This window comes from Microcebus murinus, chromosome 3 (assembly GCF_040939455.1).
Source record: "Microcebus murinus isolate Inina chromosome 3, M.murinus_Inina_mat1.0, whole genome shotgun sequence".
Classification (NCBI taxonomy): domain Eukaryota; kingdom Metazoa; phylum Chordata; class Mammalia; order Primates; family Cheirogaleidae; genus Microcebus; species Microcebus murinus.
The window spans coordinates 61,946,287-61,960,028 of record NC_134106.1 but is presented as its reverse complement, the minus strand read 5'-3'; the positions used below and the strand labels follow the sequence as shown (position 1 = coordinate 61,960,028).

Genomic DNA, 13,742 nt, shown 5'->3' with positions numbered 1-13,742 from the left:
CCTTGGTTGGAGAGAATAGGACAAGAGTCTTGTAGGTTTATGGGGGGTGGTCAGAATGGAACTGTCTGAAATCACCTCCTCATGCCAAGAGAAGAGTGTAACTGAATTGAAGATCTACCAGCTACTGGACCCCAGCTTGGGTGTTCAGCCTAGGTTTTTGAAGAAGTTACTGCAAAACTACAAGTCCCAGGATGCCTTTCATAAGCACAATATCTATCATCCGTAGAGTTCACACATGCTCAGTGTGGTGGCTGGAGCCTGTTTTCCATAGGTTCCTGACTAGGCTAAATAAGGTGGAGCAAATGGCTCCACGCCAAAAACAGGCTTTAGGATTGAGTTAGAGCCCAGCCCCAGGGTGGAGCCGGAATTTACCTTTGTACTACCTGCTGACAGGAGTAGTGGTGACTGGCTACGTAGGTCTGGAACTGACTGCCATCCTGACACGTCTCAAGAGCTGCAAGCAGGTTTGAATCCATGATCCTTGTGACCCTCCTGTCCTTCTCTACCCCCCATATTCTTTATCCTTTTCCCCTTAGGACCTTCCCACAGGTTACTAGTTCTCACATAATTCCTGCTGCCCCCAAGGCCCCCTGCCTGCCGCAAGATTTCTACTATACTACCTACCTACAGGGTAATAGTCCACTTTGGATAGTCCCTTATCAAAATAGCACACACTGTTTCCTGGCAGGCAAGAAATGACAGGAAGGATGGAGGACCCCAGGGCATTATCACCTAAGGGTGGAGGTTAGGAATCAGGGCTGAGGTGGGAAAATGTTGTCAGTCACCAAATTTGAGGCCTTACTGGCTGCCCTGCCTTACGTAGGTCCTGCTGGACAACCACCATGGCCTCTCAGCCTCTCAGGCTGGCAGAAGAGTCTGGTCCAAGTCCTGAGGAGTCAGAACTGGCTGTGAACCCCTTTGATGGGCTCCCCTTCTCTTCCCGCTACTATGAGCTGCTTGAGCAGCGCAGGGCCTTGCCTATCTGGGCTGCTCGCTTTATCTTCTTGGAACAGTTGGAGAGTAACCCCACTGGAGTGGTGCTGGTATCTGGGGAGCCTGGCTCTGGCAAGAGCACACAGGTGGGGAAGATTCTGGGAGTGGACAATGGGAGGAGCTAGGGAATTGTCCTTTCTCTGGGCAAGGGGGCAGGGCTGCATGGGGTCATGGGGAAGGTAAGCAAAGGGAGCTGGGTTAGGCTGGCCCAGGGCACTGGTGAAAGACTAGAGGACTTCCCAAATAAGAAAAGATTAAACTGGCCATATTTCCCCTGGCGCTTTTGACTGAAGTCCTTGGTCTACCTGATTGGTTGTCCCTCTCTGCCTCTCCCTCAGATCCCTCAGTGGTGTGCAGAGTTTGTGCTGGCCAGGGGCTTCCGGAAGGGACAGGTTACTGTCACTCAGCCCTACCCTCTGGCAGCCCTGAGCCTGGCTGTGCGGGTTGCTGATGAGATGGACCTGACCTTGGGTCATGAGGTTGGATACAGCATCCCCCAGGAGGATTGCACAGGCCCCAACACCTTGCTCAGGTGGGACCCTACACAGGACTGACTCGAAGCTAATTCCCCTGATCCAGTAGAAACAAGCCCAGTCCTCTAATATTTCATCATACCCTCCCTCAGCCCAACTCACCCTTCAAATCATGTACAGTACAGCTGCTAAACTAATCCCTTGAATCCTAGCCAGGGACCTCAGACATTCAACCTCACTCTCATCACAAAATCTCATTTCCTAGCTGTGTAGCTTGTGAACAAAGTATTCTCAGTGGGATTATGGGGTTGTTGTTATGGGTCCGCCAGCTAAGGGAGTCAGTCACAGCATCTTTTTCTGACCTTTAATACCAAAATCTAGGCCCCTTGGAGAGAAGTTCCGCTGGGCTTCTGGGGCTGACTAGTGTCCACACTGATGACTCTGTCCACTACCAATGCCAACAGGTTCTGCTGGGACAGGCTGCTTCTGCAGGAGGTGGCCTCAACCCGGGGCACTGGAGCCTGGGATGTGCTGGTGCTGGATGAGACTCAGGAGCGCTCAGTGGCCTCAGATTTGCTCCAGGGGCTACTACGAGATACCAGTCTGAGAAACCTTCCAGGGGGCCCCAGAGTGGTTGTGGTTACTGATCCAGCCCTTGAACCTAAGCTCCAAGCCTTCTGGGGCAATCCTCCTATTGTGCACATACCCAGAGAGCTTGGAGGGAGTCCCACCCCTGTCTACACAGACACTGTCCCTACCAATCGGGTGGAAGCTGCCTGCCAAACAGTGCTTGAGTTGTGTCGGAAGGGGACTCCAGGAGATGTGCTAATATACCTGCCTAGTGAGGAGGTAAAAGAAAAAAAAAAAACAATAACATGGACTGCAAAAGGAGGTACTCATTTATACCACTGTCCTATCCCTAGGAAATGGGAGTAATGCTTGTTAGGACAATGGTATTGTAGTGTTTACTCTCTGCTGGGGTCCTGGGGAAAAACTCAAGGATTTCAGGGTAAAGAGGTCTACTGCTCACTTTTTTATTCCCTCTAATGCAGAGGTTTGTTGCTCAGTGAAACTTTGAAATTATAACACCCTCAATTTTATGAGTATGTGCATTTTTTCAAAGTGAAGGGCCATTCATCAGTGTTCAAAGGGGTCTTTGACCCCAAAAGGTGAGCACCGCCCTAATGCCCCACCCCTCTCCTTAGGAAATTTCCCTATGCTGTGAATCCTTGTCCAGGGAGATGGAGTCCCTGACTCTCCAAGGGCCTCCACCAAGGGTGCTGCCCCTTCACCCAGGCTGTGGTCAAGCCATTCAGGCTGTGTACGAGAACATAGACATGGGTGCCCGAAAGGTCGTGGTTACTCACTGGCTGGCTGACTCCTCCTTCTCCCTCCCTTCCATCCAACATGTCATTGACTCAGGACTGGAGCTCCGAAGTGTGAGTGGGAAAGAGATGAGGGGGAGTGGGGCTAAAGATAAAAATGGCCCACTCTGATCTGTCTTGGCCTTGGTTGGCGGGTGGGCAACAGGTTTACAATCCTCGGATCCGAGCAGAATCCCAAGTGTTGAGGCCAATCAGCAAGTGTCAGGCAGAGGCAAGACGGCTGCGAGCAAGAGGGTTCCCACCAGGTAAGAGCCTTTGCTCTTGCTTAGGTCAATCACGCAGAGAGTCACCACCATGCAAACCCTGAGGGATAAACAGTGCTCTTCTCTCTCATGTCTTTCTCCCCTCAGGATCCTGCCTCTGCCTGTATCCTAAGTCCTTCTTAGAACTAGAGGCTCCCCCATTGCCCCAACCCAGGGTGTGTGAGGAGAATCTGAGCCCCCTGGTGTTACTACTAAAGAGGAGACAAATTGCAGAGCCAGGGGAGTGTCACTTCCTGGACCGGCCTGGTGAGCAGCCCTCCTGCCCAAGTGCTCCCATCTAACTCCCCAGCTCTGAAATCTCACACCCTATATCCCTATTTCCTCACCAGCTCCGGAAGCACTGATGCAGGCCCTGGAAGACTTAGACTATCTGGCAGCCCTGGATGATGATGGGAACCTGTCAGACCTGGGTGTCATCCTATCAGAGTTCCCCCTGCCCCCTGAATTGGCCAAAGCCCTGCTGGCTTCATGCGAGTTTGACTGTGTAGATGAGATGCTCACCCTGGCCGCTATGCTCACTGGTATAAATTATTCCTATAAATCAGTGACTCTTGCAGCCACTTCAGCCCTTCCCCTTGTGCTTTGGTCCTCCTAAGGTCCACCAAACTAGGCTCTGCTCTAGTTCCTGCCCTCACAGCACCTAAAGAAATAGGCTTAACCATCTATCTCTCTCTTGTCTCTGTACTCTTTTCGCTCTGCTGGTTCTTGTCCCTCAACATGCTTAAATCTCTCCTATCTGTTACTGCTAAAACCACACTCCCAGGCTGGGCGCGATGGCTCATGCCTGTAATCCTAGCACTCTGGGAGGCTGAGGCAGGCGAATCGCTCAAGGTCAGAAGTTCAAAACCAGCCTGAGCAAGAGCAAGACCCCATCTCTACTAAAAATAGAAAGAAATTAATTGGCCAACTAAAAATATATAGAAAAAATTAGCCAAGCATGGTGGTGCATGCCTGTAGTCCCAGCTACTCAGGAGGCTGAGGCAGTAATATCGCTTGGAGCCTAGGAGTTTGAGGTTGCTGTGAGCTAGGCTGACACGGTACTCTAGCCAGGGCAACAGAGTGAGACTATGTCTCAAAAAAAAAAAAAAAACCAGACACACTCCCCTCTTTCTAAACCCTATGCTCCCCTTTGGCTGTCCAGCACAATCTCTATCTTGTTCCATCTAGTGTCTTGTGTGCCACTGAATATCAGCTTCAGGCCCACCATACCACTGAAGTGGCTTTCAGCTCACCAGTGACCTCCCAGATACCTTACCCAATGGACACTTTTGAGCCTTTATTCATGACTTTCTTGACACTTGAGAGCGCTGACTGCTCCCACCTTGAAACTGCCTTCTCCCTAAGCCTCTGTGATGCTGATCCTCGTGTCTTTAGTCTTACTCCTCTGGCCATTCCCTTAATCTCCTCTGTGGGCTCTTCATCCTTTGCCTATGCATTATAAGTTGGACCGCAAGGTTCTATTCTTACCCCTTTTGTCTTCTCACTCCCTGGGCTCTCTGAACAAATTCATCCATACTCTTGGTTTGAAGCTATGTTTATCCTTAAAATTTCCAAACTTTGTACCTTGTATTTCTCAGGCATAATACCATTCTGCTACTACTACTACTACTACTACTACTACTACTACTGAGAGAGAGAGAGACAGACAGAAAGACAGATTGCCTCAACTCCTGATGGGCATTTCTACCAAAATAGTCAACAGCACCTCAACTCAGAACTGAACTCAAGGGCTCTATTAAACTACTCCCTCACCACCTTCACCACAAAATCTTTTCCTTGCTTTGGATTCTCAGCTTCAGATGATACTATCATTTCTGCTGCTCCACTACTATTATTTTAGACATCTTTCTACAGGTTCTTTCATTTTTATCTCATAAATGTCTTTTTTAAAAATTCTTCTGCTTCTCTCCATATTCACTGCCAGTGATTGTTAGGGCCCCATCATTGTTCAGCTAGATTCCTCCCTTCTCCTAATGAGTCATGTGAACTTTTTCAAACACATGGACTCTTTTACTTAAAAACTCTTCTTTAACAGCTATTCTTTACCTTCAAGATAGATGTAAACTCCTTTGAACAGCACATCTAGCTTCTCATGACCTTGCCTATAGCTACCTCTCCAGTTTTATCTTCTACCATTGTGCCACGTGTCATTCCCTCCACCCACACCAGGTGGCTTGCCATTCCCCAAAATGCAGTTCCCAAATATGCTCTCCCTGCCCCTTAGCCACTGAGCTAATTCCTACTCAAATTTCAAATGCTGGTCCAAGGGTCCCTGTCCTTTTCTCCCACATCACTCTTGTCCCCACCACCACCAAAGCCTGGATCAGGTACCCTTCTCTGTTTCCATGGTACCACATACATATGCCTGTCAGGCTTATAAAGTCTGCTTACTTGGTTTCTCCCACCAGACTCTAAGCTCCTTGAGGACAGAGACTGTCTTTCATTTATTTATCCTAAATGTTTAATAAAGTGCATAGCACCTAAAAGTTATCAATGTCTTTTGAATAAAGTTCCCAAAGGAACACTTCTACCTTTTTGATGTTTTGCCTGTACACTACTATCCTTTCTCATTCCCCAAAACTGCCTTTCTCTCTTCTGCCTCCAGCTGCCCCTGGGTTTACCCGTCCTCCACTCTGTGCAGAAGAAGCTGCCCTGCGTCGGGCCCTGGAGCACGTGGATGGCGACCACAGCTCTCTGATCCAGGTGTATGAAGCCTTCATACAAAGTGAGTTCTGCATTCTCTTATAGAATCACAGATTTTCCAAAGAAAGGGAGTGGTATACAACCAGCTGACACATCTCTGTGCCCGGGAAAAGGTGGCCCTTTGGCCGAGAGTTTGGTTCTTTCAGGGTCTCAAGGACTTTAGTTGTAGCTGTTCCTTTCCTCTCCTAGGTGGAACAGATGAGGCTTGGTGTCAGGCTCGAGGTCTAAACTGGGCAGCTTTGTGCCAAGCCCATAAACTTCGGGGAGAGCTCCTAGAACTCATGCAGCGAATTGAACTTCCTCTGTCCCAACCAGCCTTTGGCTCTGAGCAGAATCGCAGAGACCTTCAGAAAGCACTGGTGTCGGGATACTTCCTCAAGGTTAGGGGAAAGGGTTGGGGTGAGGGTCATAAAAAGAGCAAAGGGCAGAACGAACAAATATTGGTATGCCACCTCTGAAATTGGGGTCCAGGTGGCCAATCAAAGATTCTTTAGAACAAGAAGGACTTTTCCTTTGAGGCTTTGGGGTATAAGAGTCTGTGGAAAATGCCATATTGTATAGTAGGTACCAGCCAACACCTAGAGGTAATGCTTTATTTTTAATACTCTTACCACCCTTACTAATTCTTTCTTAGCCCCTTTTCTTTTTTCTACTATCTGCCACCTCAGTTTTATTTATTCCATCAATATTTTTGCCTTTTAATGAGGTTGCCCGAGACACGGACGGGACTGGAAATTACCTGCTCCTAACCCATAAGCATGTGGCCCAGCTCTCCTCCTACTGCTGCTACCGAAGCCGCAGGGCTCCAGCTAGACCCCCACCATGGGTACTTTACCACAATTTCTCCATATCCAAAGACAACTGCCTTTCCATTGTTTCTGAGATTCAACCACAAATGTAAGTTCCCTGACACCTCTGCCACACTGCCCATTCCTCTCTCTGGGGCCAAAATGATGGCTGGTGAGTTAGAGAGACTTAAGAAGAAGGAATCATAGTGGTTTATAATAACATATGATTTGAGGAGAGAGGATTTGTGGAAGGAGTGGTGGGAAGTTTAAGAGTCTGCATTTTAAAAGAAGGTACACAGATCATCTAATTGTGACTCTCTCTGTTAGGCTGCTGGAGTTGGCCCCTCCATACTTCCTGAGTAACCTGCCCCCCAGTGAGAGCAGAGACCTCCTGAACCAGCTAAGAGAAGAAATGGCAGATTCTTCAGCAGGGAGTGAATCCCCCTCAGCCCAGGAGTTCAGAGATGCCTGTGTCCTGCAGTAACCTGCCTACATAAGGAATGGAGCTGAACTCATCTCATCGCATTAGATCCTCCCTCAGGCTAGCATCAAGGCAGCCAACCAGATTTAGAAGCTAAACTTTTAGGATCAAATGTAAATCCTAGAAGAATTTACAAAGAAATGGTGGGGTGAGAATGGAGAGAATGGGATAAGCCTCAGTCTTCATAGGGTAGAACCCTTTCCTTAGCATTCTTTCATTTAATGGAGAGAGACTGACATGCTCCCCATTCCCCCCAACTTATGCCAAAAATATTCTTGTACTCCCTTTCGGTCTATAAAAGATTTTTTTTTCTATGATGCTAACTTTGAGTTTGGTTCTGCAGCAACATATACAACACCCATAAGTCAGAGATGACACTATATCAAAGATCCAGGGCCAACTCTTCCAGCTGTAGCCTCTTGCCTGGTTCCCATCTCTGGTCAGGCCTTCATGCTATGGCCAACATCACTGTCACTAACACAGAACATGAGTCGACTGGCTATAGTTGGCCTCTGGCCCTACCTCTCTTCCCTCTGTTACGCTGCTCCAGCCTCTGGGTGAGGGGTCTCAAAGGACTTTAGTTGTAGCTGTTCCCTTTCCTCTAGAACAGAGGTGCTTGAGGACTCAGACAAAATCTTCCCTTTCTTCCTCATACAACTTAAATCCTACTACTTTTAAAACCTGAAGGCTATTGCAACCATCTCCTAATTCGATCTTCCATCAACAAGCTTCTCAACATGCCCTGGCCCACCCACAAGCTGAAGTCTAACAACTTCAGAGACATCATGCTTTCCTTTCTTTCCAGCTGGGTACTCTTTCCCCTTTTCTGTCCTTGGACGATTAACTTTGGTATCCTCCATCATCTTGCACATTGTAAATGTGTGTGTAGAATATGATGGAAAGAAAGCTTTATTTTTAGTCCTTAGAACTCTGCTTTTTTTCCTCAGAGTTCCCTCCTTTGGAGAGTCTATCTGTTCTCATCATTTCATCTACCTCCACCTGTATGTGAATGTCAACTGATCTCCCTCAAAGGCAGTTTTCCAGTATTTATTCTCTCTAGGTCTAGCATTTAGTTTTGCCTATAAAGTTAATCTTGCTCCAATCTTTCCAATTTCCCCTTTATCATCCACAGCACCATTGATTTCCTGATCCTCCACATTTCCAGTCTTGGAATCTGTCATTCTTAGTCTTGTCACTTTCAAATTATTTGCTGAATTCTGCTCACCCTAACTCTACTGTGCCCATTAACTTTATACACTGTTTCCTCCTCTCCCTCCTTTGTCCCTCCCTGTGCGACACCAGAGCCAGATTTTCTTCCTAGATTTTCTGTTTAGTTGGGTGGATAAGTGTCTGTCTCGCCTACCACCCAGGCGTATTGTGAGGCTCAAGAGGGAGGACATAGCCAGCAGGCTGAGCGCATGCAACAACATGAGGCTCAAAGGCAGGAAGGAATCCTTAGCGATTATTTTACAGTTGAGGGATGAGATGCCCAGCGTGGACAACCCTCTGGTTCCTGTCACAATCAGCCAGACTGTTGAGCTCCAGCACCTCCTCTATTACTCCGCCGTCGTTGGCGTTTTCCTTCCTTCACGAAACCTCGTACAGACCCAACCAGCACCGGCTGCAGCCGCCCTTCCCAGCTCGGGTCGGAACGCAGCTGGTGCCCGCAGAACCCAGCTCCCAACCTACCCTCCAAGAATCCAGAGTCCCTCAGGAGGGCAGCTCCCATTGGCCAGCCCGTCCCCCTTCCCGTATTTCATTGGCTACTGTGCTGCAAGTCCCGCCTTCTCGGCGCCTCAGGTGCCAGCTGTGAAGCGGGAAATGGCGGGAAAGGCAATGTCTGAGCGCGCCTGGCATCTGCGCTACGCCGGCCTGGGAGCCCGCCGGGGGCCGCGGAGCCCTCGACGATAGCCTCAAGGGCTTGCTGCTCCTCACACGCTGGGGCGCCACAGGACCATGGGCGCCGGGAGCCGCGCGCTCCACCGCTCGGGGCTCAGCGTTCCAAGCTGCGCATCCGTCCTGAAAAGAGCGCCTGGCGGATTGAGCAGGCGTCGCTCACACCACCGAGGCTAGCCCGGACACGGAAGCCACCTTGTTGTCTTCGGCCCAGGGCTGCAGGTTCTGCAGCGCGAAAAGGGACGAGTTGTGCAGGCAGAGCGGGTCCGGGGGCAGCGGCGGCCTCAGGGGCCGCGGTAGCGCGTCCTGCTGCAGGTGCAGGAGCAGCCGGCCCGCGCGATGCCTCTCTGCCTCCCGCTCCTCCGCCGTCTGGCGCCTGGGCGGGCGAAGACACGGGGTCAGCGAGGGTGGCCCTCGCCCACCCCGCACCTCACTACCCCTTGGCCCGGCACCTCACTACCCCTTGGCCCGGCCCGGGGACCCCAGTCCGCCCTCGCCCGCGCCGCCCCTCACCGCCACTTGGTGCGTCGATTCTGGAACCACGTCTTGACCTGTGCGTCGGTCATTCGCAAGGCCTTGGCCAGCGCCGCCCTCTCTGCCGAGGCCAGGTACTTCTGGCGCAAGAAGCGCCGCTCTAGCTCCAGCACCTGCGAGCGGGAGAAGGACGTGCGCGGCTTCTTCCGCTTCGGGGGCGTCCGGTTTTGGTAGGGGTGGCCTATGCGGCGCGTCCCGGAGAAGGGTGAGAGCGCAGCTAACGGGAGGAAGAAAGAGCAGAGCAGGCCAGGATTTGCAGGGTGGCCGGAGGTGTCACTGAGAAGAGAGCTCGGCTGCCCAGGCCGCAGGACTCCCACTCCCGCGTCTGGTCCTTCCCTGGCCCCAAGCTCGGTCCCGCATCAGCAGAGGCCTCTAGACCAGAAAGGCCCTCAGAAGAAATGGCCCTCCCCCTTGGGTGAGGGAAAGACGTCCCCCATAACTTCACCCTACCCTCCCCGCGTTGTGGACAGTGGGACTGCAGAGGAGGGCGCGGGGCACCGACGGCAGCTCCCGTCCCATCGCCTGCAGGACCAAGAAATCCGAGTTGGGGGATGATCCCCGGGGAAGATCTGGGGGAAGGTATGAAAAGGATCCTTCAGTTGGAGCAGAAAGAGATGAAGAAACGGGTCAGAGTGGGACATGACACTGGGGGATGGGGAACCTCACCCGTGAGCCGGTCCTTGGCAAAGCGGCGGCCGCTGTCCATCCAGGGGAAGGTGAGTCCAGCTAGGCCCCCGGCGCCGCCCAAACCCGAGGGCCCAGGCACTGCCGGCGCACCTCCCGTGGGTGGTGGCACAGGCAGCGGGCGATGCGCAGGGACGCGGATCACGCCGCCCGGGCCCACTCCAGAGCTGCCGGGTAGTGGAGCCAGTGAGCCAGCGGGACCGTAGCCTGAGGCTCCGTGGAATCCACCAGAGTACGCCGCACTCTCCCCATGGCCCTGGCCCGCACGACCCGGGCCTAGGCCGCCCCCGGGGGGTTCGGGGCCGCTCAGGATCTGATCGATGCCGAAGCTGATTGGCTCGTGGTGTGGGAGGTTGTGGGGAGCCAGCATTGCTGGCTCCATGGGTTCGGGCCAGGGAGAACCTCAGGAGATTTGGCGGTTTGGGAGATGCCTTGGGTAGCACCAGGAGCCCGGCGGTGGCGCGCTCTAGACGGCAGACTCAGGGGCCTGATGGGCTGGCCAAGGCGGGGCGCCGGGGCCCCCGGAACGGCAGCATCCCCGTGCACCGGTAGCAGCCGCGCCCCTGCCAGCCGCTGCCAGGCGTCCGCTCAGGGACTCGCATCCCGGGGAGCGCGGCCAGCTGGGGCCCCAGGAGCTCCCTTACTGACTCTGTAGCGCAGATGGACGCTGGGCTGCCGGGGTTGCTGCCCGAGTCCGGGTCGGAGAGGGTTGGCCAGCTCGGGCTTGGGCAGTGACTGACAGATCGGCCCGGGGTGGGTAATGGGGGCTGGGGATAGAGCAGGGGCGGGGCCCAGCCGTTAAAGGGGAAGGGACGCCTGTTTGCGCCAAGCGTGGGGGAAGACCGGAGGGCGGAGATGTGCGGGGCGGGGTGGAGGAGGGCAGGGGGCGAGAGAGTTAGGGACGAGGATCGGCGCGGGAGGGGCCCCAGAGTGGACCGCTGAGTCAGCGGAGATGCTCACCGCGCCTTGATCCTTGCTGGCCTCTGCCTTTGGGCGGCCTCCGCCTCACCGGCTTCCTCCGCAGGTGCCTCCTTACCCAGCCCCCACTCTTCACCTCCCGATGGATCCTGCTTGACAACTCCTGGATTCGTTGTGGCCCCCGCCTAAGTGCCCTCGAAGACCAAATCTCGTTGTGGTTTCCTGGCTGCGTAAGAAGCGGCTGGGGAACGGCGCCCGGCGAGCTGGAGGCCCAGGAAGAGGACAGGTGTGGGAAGGGGTTGGCAAGGCGCGTCGGGTGGGCTAGGGCGGGGACAGCTACTCTGGGCCGGTGATTCTGGTGCATCTCCTGGCCTCTCCTGGAGGGCCCCAGTAATTGGTGCCCTGCATTTCTTAGAATTTCTCTTTTCCGAAATCAGTGTAAAGCGGGCCCATGGCTTAACCCAGGCCAACTCAGGCCGGTGGAAGAAGCTTGGGCTGGCGTTCTACTACCCTCGACTGCAAATGCAGAGGGCTCCCAGCGTGGAACCATTCTGCACCTAGGAAGTCTATTCTCACATACTCTTCCCTCCCACAAAGGCGGGAGGGCGAAATCGCCACAGGCGACACGTGGGACCTCACTGAGGCCTTGGGAGGATCTCAGCCACCTAATTTCCCATAGACACTTTACCCCACCCAAGCCCAGAAAATGCGCCTGGAGCGTGTCAGAGAAGGGAGGTGGGGAAAGACCGAAGCTGCTCGGTGACCTTGTGACCTCTGGCCGCGGACCCAGAAGCTTGGAGTGTGTGAACTCTGCGTCCTTCCCCGGGATGGGACCCCCGCCGGGTGGGCCCCCGAGCTTTAGACCCGCCCCCGCCGCCGCCCTGCCCGGTGCAGGCCGCCGTAATCAGGTTAGCTGGGCCAGAATTACATTACCTTCCCCTGCCCGCCCCGGCCCCCGGGGGGGCCCTGGCGCCTCCGAGCCGGTGAGACTGGGCGCAGGGAGGGGGGCGCTTCTACCATCCCGCCGGCGGGTGGGCACTGGAGAACAGCTCAGCCTGCCTCGGACACGTGGTGGCCAAAGGACCCCGCCCCGCTGTGCCAGCCCTGACCCTCTACCCCAGCCCATCCCAGTGTTCAGCTCCACCCTGCTGATTTCCCGCGTGAACCGAAATGCCTTCTAAGTCTAGTAAATGGGTCTCCCTGGGAGCACAGATCTTCCAATTGATTCTTCAGGATCTCCTGGGGGAAAACTCTGCCCCTCCTTTCTCCCCAGCAGATGGACTGGCAGCCTGGTGCCTGGGGCAGGGTGAGGGGGTCTTTTCTCTCCTGGGAACCAGGAATGATATTTGGGCATCTGGGCAGGAAGAGAACAGTGGGCTCTCTCCACCAGCCCTGCAGTGGTCTCAGAAGCCTTAGGTCTGAAGGGGGTGAACCAAGAGTGGTGGTGGGGGGTTAAGCAGTAGGCATTAATTATATGTGACATCTTCCCTCATGTCCATCATCCAATTTTCTCCAGCCCTTCCTCAGTCCTGCTCACAGCCCCTTCTGAAAGAGGGTGGGGCTCTTGTCAATTTGGCAGCTGTATTTTTATCTTGGTGGAAAAGACAGGCAACAACCCCCCCTGTCCCTTCACAGAAACCCAGCACCCTTCTCAGTGGTAGAGAGAACTACAAGGAAGCATGAAACGTCTGCTGTTCAGGCAAAACCTTCAGAGAGATAGCAAGGGTTGGACTCCCCAGGATGGGAACAGAGACCCTAGGGAGATAGCAAAAAAATATAGCCTCTGAAGGAGTTTGGCCTGCAGAAAGGAGTTTGCCAGTTCCTTTCTCTGATCTGAAGGGGGGAGGGGTGAATGAATCAATGAATGAAAAAAGGCAACATTGTGCAGACCTGTACATCCCTACCTTTTGAGGTCTGCACAGATGGTACTGCTACCCAACTGATCCTTTGAGAAGAATGGTCACAAGCTCAGTAGTACATGCAAATCTTCTGGGAAGTTTTTGTTTGTTTTGAAAATTGTTTTAGTGTCTTAAAGAACAGAAGGCATCCAGTTCTGTCAGCCACAGACCTGGGAATATCTCCTCTTCTCCTCCGCCTTCCCCTTCTTTTTAAGAGTCAAGATCTTACTGGCACCAACTTCTGGACTCAAGCAATCCTCTCCTCATCCTCCTAAGGAGCTAGGACTACAGGTGGGTACCAACCACCACTCCTGGCTCAGCTTGGCATGTCTCTTGCCTCCACCTCTCTGATTGATTCTCAGGGAGAGGCTGGTTTCTGCTAGTCCATGTTGAAGACAGAGGCACTGGGGTGAGTGCCCGTCATAACTGCTTTGCATCTGTCTTACCATATCTTCTGTTGTTCCCCACGTCCCTCAACTCTTTAAGTCTTCAGTCCTTCAAGGCTGCAGCTGCATAGAAAGAGGCCAAAGGCCTGGGCTTGTTCTCCCTTCTCTCCTTCCTGTTGTTGGTGCAGTGTTCTTCATTCCAGAAGGTTCCCAATCCTATATTGTCATTTCTCTCATTGATTTAGTCATTCCTACCCTCAACTGTCTTAGATCTGTATCATTTAGACAAAGTTTTTGCCTGACTCTTCAAGAGAAACTATGTTTTTCTTTTCCCTTTTAC

The 13,742-nt window shown here is 53.1% G+C and overlaps 2 protein-coding genes across 2 annotated transcripts; one reads left to right on the top strand and one right to left on the bottom strand.

Moving 5' to 3' along the window:
* Positions 1-43: 43 nt before the first annotated feature.
* Positions 44-8,169, top strand: DQX1 (DEAQ-box RNA dependent ATPase 1). Its single transcript, XM_012788589.3, has 12 exons — positions 44-464; positions 824-1,079; positions 1,332-1,525; positions 1,931-2,315; positions 2,672-2,905; positions 2,997-3,096; positions 3,202-3,360; positions 3,444-3,635; positions 5,720-5,839; positions 6,007-6,197; positions 6,524-6,714; positions 6,933-8,169. Exons 2-12 carry the CDS (start codon positions 843-845, stop codon positions 7,087-7,089), a joined length of 2,160 nt encoding a protein of 719 aa, XP_012644043.1. The 5' UTR covers positions 44-464; positions 824-842; the 3' UTR covers positions 7,090-8,169.
* An 8-nt stretch (positions 8,170-8,177) lies between these two features.
* On the bottom strand, positions 8,178-10,892 carry TLX2 (T cell leukemia homeobox 2). Its single transcript, XM_012788600.2, has 3 exons — positions 10,183-10,892; positions 9,496-9,733; positions 8,178-9,358 (listed from the first exon to the last, which is right to left on the bottom strand). Exons 1-3 carry the CDS (start codon positions 10,580-10,582, stop codon positions 9,142-9,144), a joined length of 855 nt encoding a protein of 284 aa, XP_012644054.2. The 5' UTR covers positions 10,583-10,892; the 3' UTR covers positions 8,178-9,141.
* Between the last annotated feature and the right edge of the window lie 2,850 nt (positions 10,893-13,742).